The following is a 21,373-nucleotide window of genomic DNA, read 5'->3' as shown; positions in this document are numbered from 1 at the left end:
ATTGCATTCTTACTGGACGATCATGTTGAAATCTTATTACATCATTAACTTCATAGAATCTAGAAATCTTTTCTGGGACAACATTTGTTGCATTTTTGAGATGATTACGATCACTAATTGGACGAACTGTACTAATTTGAAATAATTGTTCATTTGAATTCATTATTGAAATATCTGGTGGAGAATTTTTGGTATATAATTGTGCTGATGAAAACTCTGTTTGTAAGCGTTGAGTAAATGCTCCTATTCTTTCATACTCCAATCCCCTATACACAAATTGTTTATTCTATCGAAAAAAGAATATTTAGATATCAGTTTACTAATGGTCATATAAATTTAAGAAAATTAAATTACCCTAACGAATAATGGAAATCCTTTTCCAATGAAAAATACCCTAAAGTATTCAGGTTCCGGCCTTATTTGTGTTAAAATATTTTGGAAAAATTTGGCTTCCGTTGTGAGTATTTCACTTAATTTATTATAATCATATAGCTTCGTTTCATAAAATTGTGCTAGTTCTTTACATAAAGGAACTCCTCCTTCCCAATATTTGCCTTTATCAAAATAGTTAATAATTTGTTGATACAGCTTTTCTTTTCTTTTCCATTCAGGGTGACCAGTGCAATCATGTTTTTCATGAGGTAAGAAGGTTAGAGTATCATTATCCCAGTTCAACATATCGGCATACAATTTTAATGTAAAGCCTGCTTCAATATAATTGCTGCTTGATACATGTAACTCATGAAGTTTGTAGATATACCTAATTAATAATTTTTAGAAGTAATAATTAAAATTCAATCCAATTTTATTATATTTTAAAATCTATTTACCTCAAATACATTTCTTTTCGATTAAGTGTTTTATAAAAATTGAGCAAATTTACAGTGCATGTCATACGTTTGTCACGATTTTCATCACCTATTATTAGATATTAAGCATCAATAGATTGTATTAACATATTATAATAATAAATTTACCCTGCATTACGCTGCGATAATCGAGGAGACGCTCCAATAATTGTGTGACTGAATTAATAAATGCAATTCCGGTTTCTCTCCATGTAGGGTTTTCAGCTTCAACATGCTCATTCAACCTGGTAAAAATATATAAAAACTCTATTAAAGGGGTCAAACTTTTCAATGAATATCTTAAACAAAGGAATTTAAAAAATGTTTGAAAAAAATATTGTTCAAAATCAACAAGGCAATTGAAGCAAAAAAGTGAATGGAATTACTACGTCAAAAATATTTTGTGTAAACTAGAAAAAGTGCAGGAAAGGAACTTTCAAAATCTACAAAAACACTCGTGAATGTTGAGGGAATGTTATAACTTACGCAATACTGAGATCCTCCCTAATAATTATTGATTAAGTTACGAGATGTCGAGGAATGAATATTGAGATAATATAAAGTTAAAATTGTGTGAATTTTCATTGATTTTTATCATTTTCATTACATTTATGCATTATAAGCGTAGATTTTATTTTCATTGAATTCATACTTACATTGTACTAAAGAGTTCTCGATACTCGTCGTCTCCTTTATTCTCGCTAATCAGTAAATCTAATTTGTCAATGAGTTCACTTTCAACAAGACGGAAACTTCCTCTAGCCGTTTGTTCACATTGCATCATGTCATAAAAAACTGAAAGTGTTGCTTTTCTTAAAGCTGGCTCTGGAACCAAAGTAACTTCCAAAAATGGACCAACCATCGACGGAATGAAATGGAGTTTATGATTTCCTAGTTGACTCCACATTGAAAGTATTTGAAGACCCATACTAACTCGCATGTCACCGTAGGTGTTTAATATTTTACGGCGTTTAGCTTCGTGATATTGTTCTAGCTGAAGACTTGGTTGTGTCAGAAAAGTTACAGCAAGACTAAAGTAAGAACACCATAGTTGTGAATCGAACGAATTGGATCCTAAAAAGCGATAAACCAATGGTTTTGCAAATTCTTCTAAAGCTTTCTTAATGATGTTATTAGCAGACATTTTCATTACGAGCCAATCACTTGGGAAAATATCTTGAGATAAAAGTTCCTTGAATACGAGCAAAGAACGATGAAGAAAGTCCTTGGTTTCTCCATTGACACTCAAATCATCAAACACCATTTTATAATGATCTTCTTCCATCAATTCTAGCAATCCCAGTAAAACAGTAATTAAAGAGCTGAGGACGTTTAATGAAGTTGTTAAAATTAGCATTACTGTCTCAGTTAGTACACCGAGAATGTTTCTGCACAGCTCAAATAATTCAATATCAATATTTTCTTGTTTTTGATTCTTCAAATTATTCAAGTGAATCAAAATTTCTCCAAGCATTTCTGAACATAACTTCAGTTCATCACGTTTACTCAAATGATATGAGAGATGTTCACAAGCGATAGTAAGAATAATAGATCGTGTATCATCACTGTGAAATAATTTTCCACTAACAAGATCTTTTAATGCTCTTAGCTTTGCCTTTACTAAGTTTGGATTGCTATCTCTTGGGATGGCATCAATGAGATTTTTTATAAGCATTCCAATTTCATTTGGAGATAATGTATTTTCTAGTTGTTCCATAACAACTCCAACTGCATCAAGCATTGCTTCTTGTGTCGGTAAAGTTGTTTCAGAACTTGGTACACTTAGCATATTATCGAGTGATACAAAAACCATTTGTAAATCACGCCGGAATGATTCTTCAAATTGTCCTCCAGTTGCTTCCGCAAAAAGCTTTCTAGACTGAGTAATGAGCTTAAAAACATATTCTATCGATTCGAAGCATTTTTTTATTGGCTCTGGTCTGTCTGAAGTAGTTAACCATTCTGCACAATGTTGAACAGATGACAAAAGTCCTTTGTAGACAAGTGCAGCAGCAAAATGATTTTCTATATACGCATCCATTACAGGTTTGAAATGTTGAAACTTGTTACTTTTTAGCAAGCTAAAGATGCTAACTAAAACATGAAATACAAGACCGGAATGTTCAGTACTGTTTCCATCTTCAGTGGAGAACAATTCAAAGAGAGCATCAAGAACATCTTGAAGAAACTTAACAAGTTCTTCATCCTTCAATCGTAAAACGCGAGCTAATGAATCTTTAATTTTTTCTGGATGATTACGCCATTGAAGTAGAGCTAGCAAATCACCATTCTGTGTTAATTTTGTAGAGCATAAAAGTGTTTTTATGAAAACTGATTCCTTGCTACTTCTTGCAAACATTGGGATAACATCTGGTGAAGCTTGCTCATCGGAAACTGAACATGGAAGTTTCAAATAATGCCCACCTTGTAATTTAGAATGATCTTCACACTTGTATACAAAAAGTTCATGTCCACCATCAGCAATTGTTGCACCATCATGCTCCATTAGACGAGCAAAACTAAACCCAAACATTTTTGGTTCTGATTTATCTCTGGTTGAGCAATGTCTAAATTCAAACCGAACATGTGAATTAGCGAATTTGTCAATAGGCACCATCAATCGAAGCGTTTCATTCCAAGAAGGTGAATTGTTGTGATAAATAATCATTGAACGGTGGTACATTGTGTTTTCACTTCCAGCGCCACCACTTAAGCAGTCACTTAATATACCACCTGTTGAGTCACAAACTAGAACACTGACTTCAATATTTTTTGCTGTAGATTTACCACCCCGTTCAAATTCTCCATGATCTAACGTTAAGAACAAATCATTTCGTACATCACCGGGTAAAACGACATCAGGAAATCCCATTTTCCGTGTAATATTAGTTCCTTGAAATAACAAAGGTTGATCTATTTGAGCTTGACCAAGACCTCCATAAATCAGTTTCATTGAAACAGAGATTCCATAATTTGAAGCAGTGGCCGTTATTGGCGAAAATTTTCCAGTTGCTTTTTTAATAATTAATTCATGTAATTGGTAATAATCTTTTTCATCGCAAGTATACAATTTGAAAGTTGATTCACGTTCTTCGGGTTCAAGGGTACAATCAAATTGTCGTAAATCAGTTATTGGTAACACTCCAATACCATATGGACGCCGATAATATTGATACATAGCGCTTTTATCAACACTTTTTCTCATTGATGTATCAGAGAATTGAATTTTACCAACTCGCATAACATTGGCTACTATATATAAATCGGAATTAAGCTCCGACTCACCTAAATTACAATTGATATAAAGAAGAAAAAAAAAAATAGAAAGTAAAACAATAAGAAGAATTGACCAAAATATTTCAGTTGACAACTTACCTAGATCTGTAAAAACTGTACAATTACTATGTGGCATATCAACGTCATATGTGGAAAATCCATCTTTGGTTATTCTGACCAGAAATCGTTCAGTTATTTGTTTTTGACGTGATGGATGGGCGTCATATATATAAAAGTATATTTCTGCGTCCTCACAAACTCGATAACTAAAGTCTCGCATACATAAATATAAATGATGAGTTAGAATCTTTTTAGGTGACTTTTTTCTTAAAGTTCCTCGACTCTATTAGAAAAATAAACGAAAAATCTTGAAATTATCTAAATGAATAACTAAATTTCTTGACTTACAGAAGTATTTTTTGTGTTTTCATCACTTGATGAGTGAAAATTATGTAGAGCAACAATTCCAACTTCTGGAGGACTAACGGCCAAAGGTCCAACTCGGGGCACCAAATCAAGTCCGAGTTTCCTAAATTAAAAGGAATTAAAGGAAAATAACCATTAATATTTTTAGACATTTATGAAACACATAAATCATTCAGAATTAAATCTTTGTAAATTAAATTGATGGATAAACGCCTTCATGAACATAATGGATTATGAAAATCTGAAACTTGGTAAGTTTTCCTCAAAACATAATCAATTAGCGTTATGATTGAATTTAAAAAATCAATTCCAGAAGCGAATTCCGTATCCAATTAAAATTCAATTAAATCTCAACAGATTCGCGCAATTTCTTCTTATTTCCTTTTTATGTGTGCTAAAAGCACTTATGTGAGATACACATAACGTTTAGTGAATTTCTGCACAAAGAAAAAAACAGAATAAATTCTTTCTTAAAGTTTCTTTATTTTACTTTTTCACATCATCATCTTCATCGTTGTGTCTTTTATGCCTTTTCTTTTTGCATACCATTTCTACACACAGTAAGCATATTCAGCATTTATTTTTCTATGTACATTGAACATGGCATGAAATGAAGCGATTTTTTTAGTTTGAGACATAAAAACATTTTCTTCAATTTTTAAGTACTATGCTTTTTCACGTGTATTGGTGAATGTTTCGTGTGTATTAAACGTGAGAAAGAGAGAATTATTTTAATAAGAAATGTTTGTTGTTGTACTGTCTGGACCTTAAACTTTTGTTTGATCCAAGAGACGACGCACGATTGGGAGAGATGTGGAAATAAAATGAACAGTAGCAAAAAGTAGTAGCAGATTGGGCATTAAGAAATTTATTTCCAGCTTATATCCCCATTCTTGGAATTTTTGTTTCACTCTCCATACATTTTTTTTATATTTTTTCTTTCATCTTTTACTCTAAGTGATGTTGATGTCTGAACAGATTACGTTTATATGATTGTTTGCTATACTTGATCTACTCAATCCATAGCAGAACGCAGGTGTTTCTTAAAATTTTCTGCATTATTACGTCTTAAATTAATAATTTCCTAAATGTAACGGTAACGATCATCAATAAATTGTCGATATATAAACTAATTAACAAAATGTTCTTTACAAAATAAACCGGATTTATTAAGAAAAGCAAACCTTATAAATTACAATTGTCGCTTGACATAAAAAAAGTTTTTTCGTCCAACAAAAAAATTTCAATGAACAATGAACTTAGCATAAAATATTTCGTGTGTCATTCTACCTTATTAGCATTCAATGATGGTAATTTTAGATCATTTTCTGGCAAAAGAAGTTGTGGATGATTAAGAAGCTTTTTCAAAAGAAACATTCCTTCTGTCAAATTAATTTTTGGCAGTTGCTTTTACGAAACGCTATTTTACCGGAATAAAGTTGAAATTAATCAAACAACAGCAGCAGACTTTTTTGTTGCTAGAATCAGCAAAATTCTAATTTCTGCTTCTTTTTTCGCAACATCAACAAATTATTTTGTGATGATTCATTGCTCGTTTGCCATATTAACAGTTTTGAATTTCATAAATTATTCATTCCTTTTGCTTCGATTTTCTTTTTCTCCGGTCAATAATTGATTATGCTTTAGATCATATGAGAAGCTTCTCAAGTTCATGTTTTGCTAGAACCCATAAAAAGCAAATGTATTATGGTCCAATCAGCAATTTAAAAGAAGAAACAAAACATTATGTTAAGGCAACAGTAGACTGCAGAAAAATAACCACGAGGTGGATGAACAAAATAAGTAAATACCAGATGCCGAAGAACTGATAATTTTTCCTTCTCTCTGCTGTTTCTAACTCTCTTCTTTTTTTTCTTCAAATAAATTATTTTCGCCTGTTGTTCACCCATGAAAATCTTTTTTATTGCTTCCATCTTCTTCATTATTTCCAGTTTTCTTCTTTTGACTCATCAACATTCTTCTCTATATATCTCTCTCCCTCTCTCTCTTACTCTTTCACTCTACATTTTCTCATTCTGTTCTTTTTCCAATCCATGCCGATACACATATTAAATACATACACTTAAAGGATGCAGTGGACAATAGTAAAACGAAAAGAAAGAAAATAATAAGAATCAATTTGCGAAATTCAAATTCCAAAATGCCGATACACATATTAAATACATACACTTAAAGGATGCAGTGGACAATAGTAAAACGAAAAGAAAGAAAATAATAAGAATCAATTTGCGAAATTCAGCAATTCGCAAAAGAATCTTATGATCATTGGCAAAACCAGTTCATCATGAACCGCAGAAACAGACAAAAAGAATAAATATAAATTTTATTGACTTCATCAGCCAATTTTTTTGTTTAAGTTTACAAGACGTGTGAAGAAATTCTCTTTTTTTTTCTTTTCAACTTGTGCTGCCGCAATGGAGGCATACCAATTAATAACTTTTTTTTCATTCTTGTATCTTATTATAGCACTCCTGAATACTCCAATCAGTTTAATAAATCCGTTTAATAAATTAAGACATTCAAGTTGATGTGATGGCGTAGAAAAATGAGAAGTAGAAGAATTAACAAAAAGGAGAGATAAAAAACTTTTCGAATTTATTGTTAGACGTTTATCGAATATTTCCACATTTGTTTTTAGTACTATATAAAATTATTGGTCACAAATAATTCTCAATGCATAAGAATTCATTGTTAAAAGGACTTTTATTTACCTAAATTCATAAAATGATAACAGATCTTTAGCATAAAAAATAAGTCAATTTTTAGATGCCTTCATAAATTTTCTACAGCCATAAAAATTGACTATCATTGTATGAATCATCTCCATGCATATATTTTGGAATCTTTTTTTTGCTAATCTTTCGTTGATTTCCATTTTTTTCGTTGGTATGCATATAACAAAGTAAAAGATTGGAATTCCAATGCAGGCAGGCAGCAACAAGTTATAACGAACACAATAATTTTTTTGAGCGTAACACTCATTTTTTTACTTGCTATGCTTCATCATCTTCATAAAATGTGCCATCATGACTCATTATAATCCATTAACATCGCTAAAGATGAGTTTTACTCATGTTCATACATGTAGAGTTGGTCTCTTGCTCGACATTTTTCTTATGAAACTTGATCGTAATCTTCTCCTTCTTCTTTTTTATATTTCTTGGAATTGTCCCACAACTTCCCCAGAATTTTTATTTATCAATTTGTTTTTTATTTCATTATTATCAAAAATACCTAAAAGCATGAATGTGAATATTAAAATATTTGTGAAATTTTATCGATCAGCAATTTTAAGCATTTATTGTGCATGTTAGTGCTGCATGAAACTGAGAAAAAAACTGACAACAATGCATCAACCATAAAATTAAAAACTTTGCCAAGTGCCAACTTTTATTTGTTCATAAACTGTCCAATCCAATTTTCTCTTGAAGGCAAGTTTCACGATCAGCAATGGTAAATAATAATGAAAAAGCGGGCAGGCAAAGAAAAGGTAAATAAAGAATGATACAAATTTGCTACTGATACTCAGAGCATGATGATCATTACCAGCCCACAAACGAAATAACAGCAGTAGTAATATTTAAAGGAATGAATAAGACTTTTCTTTCATTCATAAAAAAATAAATAAAATGCAATGACCTACATATGTTGTTAACATCAGAGATCTTTAGAGAAATGAAGTGAGATATTACTGAATTTCTTCTGATATGATGAAAACATATGCAGTTAAGTGAAATAATGACATTTGGTTATTATATTTTCACTTCCACTAAGTAAATTTCCAAAGTAATAAATAAATATAGCTGTTGATGATTTCTCAAATAAGTAAGGTTAATGTAGATCATACAGTAGGTATAAAATTTTGACCTTACCGTCTACAATTTAATTTGATGTAAAACGTCATTTTTTAATTTCAAATTATTTAATTACTGTAATTACACATATATCTTACTGATGCAAATTCTAAATGAAACTGAGATTTACGATACTAAAGTTTGTCGCATGATCATGATCCATTTGAGAAAATTGTACGATTGTATTTAATTTTTTACTGATAAGATTGTTTTAGTCTCAAAAAATTGATGTTTACATGAGTTAAAGCGGAACATTCACAGATGATATTTCCTTTGATAAAAATGTTTTCAATCCATTATTAAATTATTCCAATTTAAAGTAATAATTTTAAGTAAAAAATTGGCAAACACTTATTTTATGTTCTGTAACTTTTTTTCTTTCGTTAACCATAAAATCGAATATAAAATGGGAATTGAAAACCGCATAGAAGATATCTTGTAACCGCAACAGTTTCGCATTACCAAAACATTTTGCAAGAGAAACAACACTCACGACGTATTGAAATTTATCGAAATATCCATGTAAGCTTTTTGTTATGTTCTTCACGACATTTATTATTATTGTTATTATTATTATAATTGCGTTAACCACTTTTGGCTTTTTGTGCATAAATTCTACAACTTGTTTTGTACTTGAGGGAAAAAGAATCTTTCATTTCATTTTTCAATGTTGACCTCACACTTGGTTTGTGTGAAATTTGAGCTTGTAAGATTTTTATGTGCATAACATTATTTCATTCCTCTTTTCTCAATTGAGAACATAATTCTTTGAAATGTACATAAATTAAAGAACATAACAAATTCACATTTTTTTTTAAAAAGCAGAAGAATATACAAAATTTTAAACAAAACCAGACAGAACATTGTGAAATATAAAAGAAGGAGCGAATAAAAAGAAGTTTAAGTTCCTTAATTAAGCATGATGTACTAACCAGTAGTTGAAGTCTCTACTTTTACATTAAGAAGAATCATTATTATAGGTTTAAACCACATGAGGATTATTCAGACGATGAGAATATCATCGCCCGGCACATGCAATGTTGGTATATATACAAAATTTCAGCCAACTTGACCCGCATTAACCTTTGCCTTTGAAATTGAGTAAATGAGAAAGAATTTAAAGATAAAAGAAATGAGCGAAAAGGATCTTTCTTGTTTCACAACAGCACGAAATGTCGATGAATGAAAAACAATTGTTGCTTAGAAACAAAGATGATACAAAAGAAGTTGTATGAAAATTATAGCTATGATTAATTTAATTCCTTTTTTTTTGAAAAATATATATTTATTTTAAAATTTAAAGCACATCATGATAACGCATAATTGGATTACTCATAATTATTTCCCACGATTGGCGTTAAAACTTTGATATAGCTTATGGAAGCTGTGAGTTCATATAATAATATACGATAGCAATAATGAAACATCATTACATTCCAAACTATATTTAACATTTCAAAGTCTAATTAAATTTTGAAGAAAAAAATATTCAATTTCTTGATCGCACTTTCCGTTTTGCTCGTTTCTTTCTTGTAAAGCGTTAATGATAGCTGCTTGATGGGTAGCAACAATTTTTATGCTTTATGAAATAAAACATGATATATAAATCATTCTGATCTGATTGTTTGCAATTGATCAAACTGAAAAAATTTCTCAGCATTATTACCATGCAAAAGCATAAATCGATCATTTGATCAGATACTTAAATTAAAAGTTCTAGGCATTAACTTAAATTCAAATTTGGGTGGTGAAATAAGAGTTTATGCATTAAATGGAGTGTCCAATTTAAAGACTTTTCACAAACATTGTAAAGGTATGGTTAAAATATTGGTGAAAGGTCGTAAACTTTCACACCAATTCAAATCTTTTCCTATTTTAAGTATTGACTAATTATTTATTTACTGAATAAAAAGTTGTCATTGATTACCCAATAATATTCACTGATAAATTGTTATTCATTAAGTGAACGTCGTTAAATTTATAGCTACTTCTTTTTACCATCTATCTTTATATTTTCTCTTGATCATATTTTTCATTTTTGAACCTGTCTCAACTTGATAGTCGTAAATGGACAAGACAAGAAGTTTTTTAGCAAAAAATAAAAATGTGCTCGATTTAATGAGTTTAACATGTTGAAAAGGGGAAAATAGAATTTTTGGCACTTTGAAAATAAATGACACAAAATTAAGCAATCAAGCTAATTGGACGTTAAATCTTAAATCTTTAAAAAATTCTCATCTATCAAAGAAGAAAAAAATATTTACTAATAAATTTTAATTAACATTCAAATGTGAATGAAAAAAATTAACATAGTAATAATATTGTGTTAAAGTCCCACATAAGAATAGATACTTGTATATATAAAGTACGTGATCAAAGGTGTCCTATAGTATAGATATGAGAAAGCTCATTTCATGAAACCTCAAAAGATACCCACTAACTCTTTAAATTTTTTTGCTCATACTTTTGTTTTACATCATGTGCTTTTTATTCCTTCGAAGAGTTGAAGTTAAGTAAAAAAGATAGATGTGTTGTATTGAAGGCATATACAATAAATATTTATATGAAATGAAAAACCACGATGACTGTAAACGGCCATTGACTTGTATTGCCTTTTATATATTTTTTTCATGTTCTTTGCTCATTTGGGATCTTAGAAACCGTGCCTTCTTGCTCGCATTCGGTTTTCCTCTTTTATGCTGCTCGCTTTTTGTTTTGTGAAAATAAATAAATCTTTCAATTTTTTTTTATGAAGAAATTTTCTTCTTATTTTCTCTGTTACAACTTTGAAGAAACTTAACATAACAATGCATTGCCTTTATAATAATTCCATGCATTGAAATATAAAATATATTTTGTACTCTTTCATTTCATATTGTGAATTTGCCGCGACGACTTTTATGTGCAAATCGTTAAATGAAATTTAATTATTCTTTGTTGCTCCGTTTATTCTCAATATTTCTATAGAAAGAATATTAGCATGGTATTATTTATGCAACGAGAACAAATTTCTAAAAAAATGCACATTTAATACTTTTTCAGATGTATGAAATTTTTTTAAACGACAATCAAGTGGAAAAAAAATAATAATAAATCATAAGAGTCGGTGTTATAAATTAACTTTTAGCTTCCAGCATGAGACACTTAACTGAACTTAATTGATGATAAAATAGAGGAAGAAAGAGAAGAAAATCAAAAGCAAGTAGCTCATCTGTATCATACGCAAACAATAATAATATTTTATTTAACAATACAAGGAGAAAATGAGAATGATACCTGTATGAGAGAGCAGTAGCAACTAAACATATTTTCAAGAATGAAGGTAAAAAGTGAGGGCCAGAATATATACAATACAAAAAGATATTACTGCTTATTTTTAAATATACAGTAGTTCGAATAGTTAAGGAACGACATCATTATCTCAACGAATACATCACTAAAGCATAAGGCAAGAAAAAAAAAAAGCAAAGTGAATATAAAATAAAAAAAAGTAAAGTAATAATAACCACAATATGAAGAAGGAAAAATCAAGAGGCTGGTTTTTCTACGAAATCGATCGCAAGTCATTTCTTATTTGTTCTCTCTGTCTCTTCGACATTTCTAAAGGCATTTAACTTTGAACATTATTAAGAGATTTTTCATTTTACTTTATTTCTTTTTTTTAGCCACAAATACCTATTATGTACATATGAGAACGTTATTGTATATGTGTTGATATTCAAATGCAATCGATATTATAACTATACACATATTTTATTAAAAGTAACAACGATCGTGCATGAAGGGGTTAAGTAGCGGCGCAAGAGAGTAGAAAACCTGTTTGACAACCCAGAAGTCGCTTCGTTTTTCTCTTTTCGTTCTTTCCCATCCTTCTCAACAATCGTTTGCTCATACAAGAACCAACAGTCAAGAATTTCTTTCCTTTTCATTTGAATCTCAATTCTTGAACATCTTCCTTTTGTATGGAATTGCATCTAATTTTTCTTTCTCTCTCTCTCTCCCATACTTTTATCTTGAACACATTACGTCTTTCTTCTTTTCACTCTCTCATTATACTTCCAATATTATTCCAGTTTAATGTTGATTCCATAACAACTAACACAAGCATATGTAAAATATAGAATTGAGTAAACAGACACAACTTATAATTTTTTTAACTGCTCGCGTTTAGTTTCCATCGTGTCTCTTTAGAGCGTAAACGTAAAATTACTAGCAGCAATGCATCGAGTGTGAAATATATAGAGCCTATAACTACTTTCCTTTGTCTTTTAAAATTATTTAATTTCACTTTAATATTATTATCGTTTCTTCTAACAAAAGAGATAAAAAATAAACATTTTATTACATATCTGAGTGATTAAAAATTATTAATCAAAATAAGAAGTAAAATTTAAAGGTGAGGAAAACGTGCATTTAAAAAAAAAACGTTATACGTTTAATAAATAAAAATGATAGAGCAGTGTTAACTTTATAAATTCTGCAAAAAATGAAGAAGCATCTTTAACATACAAAGAAGAAAATGAATATGAAAAGAAAGAAAAGAAAAAGAAATGTTTGAGTAGTGAAGCAATGAAAGGCAGGAAAGAAGAAGAGATTTAAAGAACTGAAGAAATGAGAGAGAAATAAATTTTTTAAACAAGTAAAAAGTGTATATTAAATGTGAAGCAAAAAAACTTCAAAGTGTGCTTATCGCAGCATCTACTTATGAAATTAAGAAGAAAAAAAATATTTGACAGAAATAAAAAGAAAAAAAAATTTAAATAAAGCCAAATGTGGTTGATGCTTTGCTTTCCACATTTTAGTCACAAGTTGAAATATATGTGACAAGATATGAAATTAAAAATGTTGTATAGATTTATGATCAATTGAAATCTTTAAACTTTTTGTATTAATGATAAAATGGCGACAAGATCATGATGATTTTTTTCTTGTTAAAATTTTTGAACTGATCTACACGCAGTGGAAGGCCAAAGAACCTTTTTTTAAAATTATTTATTTATTTTTTCTTTCTTCTCGCAAGCATACCTGAGCATTTGTTTTTCATGCGTATTTTGTTTAGTCTGGGAATTGCGAAGAATGATTCATACATTATTGATGCTCGTTTGTTGTCCGATTCATCCAATTTATGTAGAAAAAAATTTAAGATTTGTTGGGTATTTCACAATTATTTGTTATAAATTGATTGACCATGTTTGTATGAATAAGTGGGCAAGAATTTCATTAATTCAATTCTCCATTACATTATAGTATATATACTAGAACATAAATATGTGCGTCATTGCAATAGTTATTTCTGTTATGTTTTAACAAACATTCATGATGGTTCCTTTCTATGAATTTATTTCTGAGGGGTTGGATTCATTCAATATTTTTAATAACAAAGCAGTAAATGAAAGAAAAAGTGAATGCTTTTATGTACGCGGATGTATTTCATTCGAATCACCAATGGTTCATTTTTTTTGGAAATTAAAAATAAATAGAATGGAAATTTGTACGGAAAAATTGGCGCCATCAAATTTAACATGATCGACATTGCTTCCTCTTTTCTACAACTAATAACAAATTTCCAGCACACGACGCTTATCAGTTTTTCAACTCTTTATAGAGCACATTTCACAATCAATTTATGTTAATTTTATAATGTGAACAAAAAAAAAATAAATAATTGCGAAAATAAATAAAGCTGCGGGTCGCAAATACATGTTCAGCTGTCAATTTACTTTAAGCGTATACCAAACATTTTTTAAATTTAAAAAAAAAACTCGGTAAACATTGTTTTATGAACGAAACTCATTTCACTAGCTTTATGGTAATTATCATATTCACTGATGCAATGATCATATGCAAGCTCCGAGGCCTGAAATTATGATTATAAATATTTTTTCTTCAGCACATAAATCTCTACGTGCAGAAATCAATCAGTCGTCATTTGCTTCAAGTGGGTCTCTAATATAACTGTTAATTTTGCTGAGAAGATTTACATATGTGTATATTTCTTTATCTCTAGTATTATGAACATGTTGAAAGAAAAAAGAGGAAAAATTTACACCATTTAAAAGTGCTCAAAAATAAAATGGAATAGCACACAAAAGAATATTTTTTTTTTCGACACCAAAAAATGTGATGAAGATGACTCAAAGAAAGAATCGAGAGAAAACAGAAAATGTTAAAAGCGACGTTGCCAGTTTTACTTATTTCCTTCTGTTTAGTTTCGTTTGTATGCAAAAGATTAGAACCAACATAATTTTTTGGGCTTATCATTATGTATTCATTTTTTTTTTTCACATTTTTCTACATCCTCGACGAAAAAAATCAGAAAAATTGAACGCATGAAGAGAAGAGATGCGCAAAAATGACGTATTCCAATTGAAAATATGATACTTTTTTTAAGTTTCTCATTATCAATTTCCTTTAAGATTCGTACATAAATTGTTTAATACTTTCAAAGTCATATTTTTAGTTATTTGTTTTATTATTCAGCTCCATGCATATACTGAGTTATTGTTATATTTTTTCGAAATAACTTTTTGTTATGTATAAATTTCCCATTGTTTATTCAGTTTTCTCATACTGCCCATACATAAAGCATATCAAATATTCTTCAATAACAATAAACATGACAATATGGTCATAAATTTTAATGAGTTTTGATCATTAATCGTAGAATATTGAAGAACTTTTTAGACAGTTTAGTCGAAAAGAAAGAATATCTTACAAGTCGATGAATGAAGTAAATTTTTTTGGAAGAGATTGCTATCTTAGATATAGTGAGAAAGAGTTTAAATATTTATATAAGCATATGATAAAGTCAAACAGTAAATAAAAATATTTTACTCGTCTGTCTTCCAGTTTACTTCACAAATGCACAACTTAATATAAATTTTCTTTTTGTCACCGTAGTTATGATATAAAAATTTTAATATTTTATGACTTAATAAACTATATCAGTATATGGATATTATTATTTGGTTAAGCATTATATTACAAGTTCGAGAGTCGTCATGTTATTTTTCTTAGCATTTCTCTGATTCTAACATTTGGTTTTATCTTTTGATATTTTGTACCCACACGACAAACACTAATATATTAAATTTAAGACTTCAGAAGTTATGACTAGCCTTTGGCAGATTCCTATTACAGTTAAACATTAAATAAGTAATAAGAAGTCATCTAGATGTAAAGTGTGCAATTTGATTTTCACTATCGCTTGCCATAAATTGTATACACATGTGAACCCAAGCCGGTTATATGAGCTTTTGTTGTAATTCCCATAAATACACATATATACCATGCAAAATTGCATACAATAACGAATGCAAATTAATCATTTAATAAAAGCTACCTCGCCCGTGTGTTCCACATGATTGGACATAACATAAACATTTTTATTAAAGATTTAAAACCGAATAAGTGATATACATTATCAGATTTAATGCATATGATAATGGAAAAAACGTGCACTTGATAATCTGTAGCGAATTATCATTGTTTAGAGGAAAAACTAATTCACTTGCATCACAAATAGTTGAGGGTCAAGAACATGACATTTTATGCTACTGTCATACTTTTTATTAAATACATTTTCATGAAACTGTGATAAAGCTACTCAATCAAAATCGAATGTGCTTCAATTTCTTGAACTAATTTTCTAACCGCTATTCTCATGATCAATATACATACTCATTCAATTGATGCTTTTGTATTTGCATACACTCAATGGATACGTTTTAATTAACGATTACGTTGACATTTTGACATTTTAAAAAACGATTTATATTTACTGTATTTTTGAAAAAAAAATTAAACGCGATGATTTTTTATTCATATTGTTGATTTCATTGTTTGTTTTATTTTTTTTTTTAGAGTGAGATTTACGACAAATATCCAACTTTGTTGTAAATCATCATCATCATAATAAAACATTGGAAAGAATAGAGGAAGAAATTAATTATCAAAAATAACAAAGCGTAAGCAGCATCATGTCCGTTTTCGGCCTAGTTTCCGCAGTCGCGGGTTTCGTTAAAGTACGATACCTAGTTGATAAAGCTGTCATCGACAATAGTATCTTTAGGTGTCATTATAGAATAACAAGTGCACTGTTATTCGTTTGTTGTATTATTGTCACTGCCAATAATTTAATCGGTAAGCTTTCATCTTGATTTACAAAAAAACGTGCTTAATATATTTTTAAATAACGGCAAACAACTAGGCGATCCTATTAACTGCATCAATGATGGAGCGATACCAACACACGTAATAAATACTTTTTGTTGGATTACGTACACGTATACATTACCAGGAATGCATGGTCAACCTGTAGGAACTCATGTAGCAAGTTCAGGATTAGGAAATGAATATGGACAAGAGAGAACTTTCCATAGTTACTACCAATGGGTTCCATTTTGTCTGTTCTTTCAAGTAATTATTTTGAACTTTATCAATAAGGTTTAGACTATATAATTAACATTTTTTTACTTATTTAGGGAATACTTTTTTATATTCCTCATTGGATTTGGAAAAACTGGGAAGAAGGTAGAATGCGAATGATAACTGATGGATTGAGAGGTGTCCTCACAATGTCGCAGGAAGACAGACGTTCTCGACAAAACCGCTTAGTACGTTATTTAGTTGACAGTATGAGAACGCATAATACATATGCATTTGGCTATTTCTTCTGCGAATTTCTTAACGTTTGTAACGTGGTATGTGTAAAATTAACAATATTCATGATTTATTTGATTTAAAATTCTAAGAGAAAACTTTTATATCCGTTTAGTTTATTAACATAATTCTGGTAGACAAATTTTTGGGTGGAAGTTTTTTGAGATATGGAACAGATGTCATATCATATTCTAATATGAATCAAGAAAATCGTTCGGATCCAATGATTGAAATATTTCCAAGAATCACCAAATGTACATTCCATAAATATGGTGCATCCGGATCGATTCAGAAGCATGGTAAGAAATTAAATTGAATTCATAATTTATTAATCGATAACTTTTGATTTTCTTTTCTTTGTGTACAGACTCAATATGTGTTCTTGCACTCAACATTCTCAATGAGAAAATCTACATCTTTTTATGGTAAGCATAACAAATACGAAACGAACTCGATCAATTAAATTATATTTTAACTTTTCAAATCGTTCTTCATTTTAGGTTTTGGTTCCTCTTCGTTGCTGCCTTAACCGTTTTAGCTTTGGTTTATTCAATGGTCATTCTCATGATGCCAACAACACGCGAGGCAGTTCTTCGTCGTCGTTTACGCGAAGCACCAAATGGAATTGAGCGTTTGATTCGTCGCATTCAAATTGGAGATTTTCTCATATTACATCTATTAGGACAAAACGTTAATGTTAAATCATATAGTGAAATATTATCGTCATTATTCCATAATTTGTGTGGGGACGGAGACACTCCATCAGCACCTTCAACTCTCGAAATGGCACCAATTTATCCCGAAATTACCAAATATGGCAAGGAAAGTGAAACATAAAGTGCAAAGAAAAAGTTTATCTCGTGCATTATGATTAATTTATCAAAAGTAGAAGAATAGAATCGGTACTTGCACTGCCACCCACCATTTTAAGTAAAGAAGTATTAGAATTTAGCATGTGCCGGTGAAATTTCAAAGATCATCAAAACTTTTTTCCAGTTAGTGAAAACATAAACAAAATTGTGAGAATTTATATATTAGGCGATAAGTGCGCGAAATATTCTAATATTTTTTTTTTTTTTCGTAATCTCCTTTTCTTTTTTATACTACTTCTACATATTTCCAAAAGAACTTTTTCTTATGTATTAAAAGACTGTTTCGGTTAAATAGTGAATGGATCAAAATTATTTGCTGAATGTTGAGCTATATAGTATATATATTTTTTTTTGGAAATTATTGCGTGCGTATATTACATTACGCGTTTAATCAAAAATGAAGAAATTATTCTAATTAATATTTTTTTTTCTCTATTTTTTTAACAAGTTAGTAATTAAGAAAGACAAAATAATGAGTATGAAGAGTTTTAATGTGTCTTAGGAGTGATAAAAAAAGATTTTTAGATTAAAGAAATCTCGCAAAAAAATATCTGTACAATAAAAATCAAAATGAATGATTTTTAAGCTCACTTTTGAATTTATATAAAAGAACGAATTTTGCCATAATAATTAGTTTACAATCTCTTTTAAACGACAAATCTCATTTTCTTAAGATTAAACGTGTATTTTTTCGCATATTTTGCAGTATCAAAAATAAATAAAAGATTTATTTGAATCGAAAAAATTTTGCGAACTTATCTCAAGATTTAAGTAATCTAATATAAAATTAAGAAATCTAATCGAATGAAAAATATAATAAAACACAATGACTCATCGTGTAATGTGAGAGTTTAAATTGTTTTAAGAGAAGAAATTGTAAGACAAATGAATAAAATGTGATTAATTCTAATAAGTCGATAAAATGTTTTTTTTTTTTAACTCACCTGTTGCCCCAATCAATTTTTGAGATGACATTCATTTGCAGATCAAGTGTTTGATCCTGTGTAAGTGTAGCACTCAGCAGTTCTATAAAAAAGAATTATTATTGTATTATTGCATTATTATTAGGATTATTCAACACTTACCACGACGACTTTCAAGCAATGATAATATTACTTTTCGTAAAGTAATAAATTTATAAGTCTCACGTTCCTAAAATAAAATATTATTTTTACTACTCCTCAATAGATGTCGCTAGTAATTCAAACATTCATACCACAAACAGTTTTTTCCAAATTTCTGACCATTCTCTCAAAACTTGTGTGCATTCTGCAACCACAGGATCTTCCTTCAATGGATCTTTTAAATGAATGTAGCTTTTTGGAAAAATTCCAACAGAACGTGGTTTTCGTGTGCAACTTCCTCTCCACCAAGCTCCATTTTCTTCAAATATCTCAACAAAATCACCTACATCAAGATCTAGTCCATGAGTAACTTTTCCATTCCAATTATGGATTGCTTTAAAAAAATTAGATAAATAAAGTACATAAAACATTAAAATTTTGTCCATAAAATTTGAAAAAGAATTTGTATGGGTCACAACACCAATAAATTTAGTGTAATTTTCATGGCTCATTAAATCAACATTCCATGAGTTCACTGATTACAATGATTTCTTTTTAATGATTCAATTTTTTTTTTTAGTTTTAAAGTTCATGAAGAAGCAATTCGTAGATTGTGTCATCTACGTAAATATTTAATAACTTTAAATTATTACGTAAATTATTAATCATTTTTAATAAACACATGTTGAACTATATACATGTACATAATCTATTAAGATTTTCTAGACATTTTCTGCAAATATGTCTCGAGAGAGGAAACGATTTAATTTTCAGATCATGCATGATTAATCTAAAATAATGAGATTAGTAATTGAAATTCGTGAGAAATTCATGTGTGGTATCATAAAATAAATAAATAATTATTTCTATTGTTTCTCTTCATGTCTCTAGAACTAATAGAACTAAGAAAACCATATGATCCTCATGATTTAAATTTTCTCATGATCCATTTTTTCTCACTTCTTTTTTTTAAACAAATGAAAATTTAATGGTTGTGTAAAGAAAACGATGAGTGACGTGAAGGGATCATAAAACTTTTCATTGTCGACAGATAAAATTTTATGTGCAGTTAATGTCCCAAAGGTTCTATTTGTTCTTTTCAGTAATACTAGAGAAAAAAATATTCAATCAGAATATGAATGGTTTCTTTTATATATTTTGTTTGCCATTCTGATAGTTGGCACCAACATGTGATGGTGATGGAATAAAGATTACAAAATGACATATTTGCTGGTATCAAAATGTGCACCGGAAATAGTCGAGCGTTGTTTTCGATATATTTCTCTTTTATTAATTTCTGTTTATTCTCTCTTATTCTTTGTAAATTTTCTACACGCATATTTCCTTTATAATCTGTTATTCAAAATCATATAGAAACAGCATTCACCGAATTCGTTTGTATATATTAAAAAATCAATTTATGCATTAAAGAGCTATTAATTTTACATCAGAAAAATTTTGCAAAATTTTTGACAAAACGTGAATTGAATTTAAAATAAAAATGAATTTATTGTCAATGTATTAAACTATTAAGTCATTTTATACTTATTATTGTCATTTATTAATATTATAATATGCTCAATTAATATCCATTCATTCATACATTGCAAACACACACTTAGACAATATGTGAAGTTATGAAAAAATTACGTTTGTCATAAGGAAGGAAAGACGATTGAAATGATAAAAAGTTTAATAAAATAATGGACATCTGAGACACTTATAGTCTAAAGATCTTTATCATTTTTTTACATCCTCTGAGAAAAGCGATTACGGAGGGTTGAAGTATGAATAATAAAAGTGTTTACAAAAATTTTGATACCGTGCATCATACAATATTTTTATGCAAATAAAGAAGAAAATATCTCATTCCAAACTTGTAGTTATGAATGAATTTGCGGTCCAATATGTCTGATTTTTACGCATAGTCCTCTTTTTTCTTATCGCAATAATAGTAAACAAATTTCGTTATCAATTTTTGACGCAGTTTATATACACAACAATTAACTTTCACTCAATTTTTTAAATAGTTAATTTAAAGATAATAAAAAAGAAGACAATTGCTCACCAACTCCACATTTACGATTTTCAATCCACATTTTTATTGATTTTTCCCACTGTTTTTCCGGGATTTTCCTTCACTACTTTATTTGATAGAACTTTTTTTGCAAAAATTATTTTCCTGAATTTTCTCACTTCACACAATATTTTTTACTAATTCTTCATCTTAATTTTAATGGTAACGTATTTAAGCAGTTAATTAAACGCTTTATTTCATTTAATCTGCCCGATAACTATGTAAAAATTAAAAATTAATCAGAGCCAGTGAAAATTTATCTTGTAGCTGTTCA

The 21,373-nt window shown here is 29.2% G+C and overlaps 2 protein-coding genes across 3 annotated transcripts in view; one reads left to right on the top strand and one right to left on the bottom strand.

Annotated features, from left to right (window-relative positions):
* spg (dedicator of cytokinesis spg) overlaps positions 1-21,373 on the bottom strand; it is a 25,312-nt gene extending 3,939 nt beyond the window's left edge. The window contains exons 1-12 of one of the 2 annotated variants that reach the window (XM_070638096.1): positions 21,091-21,373; positions 19,175-19,416; positions 19,044-19,110; positions 18,903-18,984; positions 4,533-4,653; positions 4,224-4,467; positions 1,505-4,133; positions 1,335-1,352; positions 978-1,093; positions 831-918; positions 355-760; positions 14-286 (exon numbers count right to left, since the gene is read on the bottom strand). In XM_070638096.1, coding sequence (XP_070494197.1) covers positions 14-286; positions 355-760; positions 831-918; positions 978-1,093; positions 1,335-1,352; positions 1,505-4,133; positions 4,224-4,467; positions 4,533-4,653; positions 18,903-18,984; positions 19,044-19,110; positions 19,175-19,416; positions 21,091-21,121 — 4,317 coding nt within the window. In that variant the 5' untranslated portion in view covers positions 21,122-21,373. The remainder of the gene's footprint in view (positions 1-13; positions 287-354; positions 761-830; positions 919-977; positions 1,094-1,334; positions 1,353-1,504; positions 4,134-4,223; positions 4,468-4,532; positions 4,654-18,902; positions 18,985-19,043; positions 19,111-19,174; positions 19,417-21,090) is intronic. The other variant, XM_070638097.1, reaches the window with a different exon arrangement.
* Positions 12,512-18,871, top strand: Inx3 (innexin 3). The gene is made up of 7 exons (XM_070638060.1): positions 12,512-12,821; positions 16,289-16,567; positions 16,635-16,843; positions 16,909-17,127; positions 17,202-17,385; positions 17,454-17,511; positions 17,587-18,871. Exons 2-7 carry the CDS (start codon positions 16,405-16,407, stop codon positions 17,921-17,923), a joined length of 1,170 nt encoding a protein of 389 aa, XP_070494161.1. The 5' UTR covers positions 12,512-12,821; positions 16,289-16,404; the 3' UTR covers positions 17,924-18,871.

The sequence above is a fragment of the Chironomus tepperi genome, unplaced genomic scaffold, assembly GCF_022539635.2.
Source record: "Chironomus tepperi strain 1889 unplaced genomic scaffold, CSIRO-AGI_Ctep_v1 contig_170, whole genome shotgun sequence".
NCBI lineage: Eukaryota > Metazoa > Arthropoda > Insecta > Diptera > Chironomidae > Chironomus > Chironomus tepperi.
Note: the sequence above shows the minus strand (reverse complement) of the source record. Positions and strands in the feature narration are given on the sequence as shown.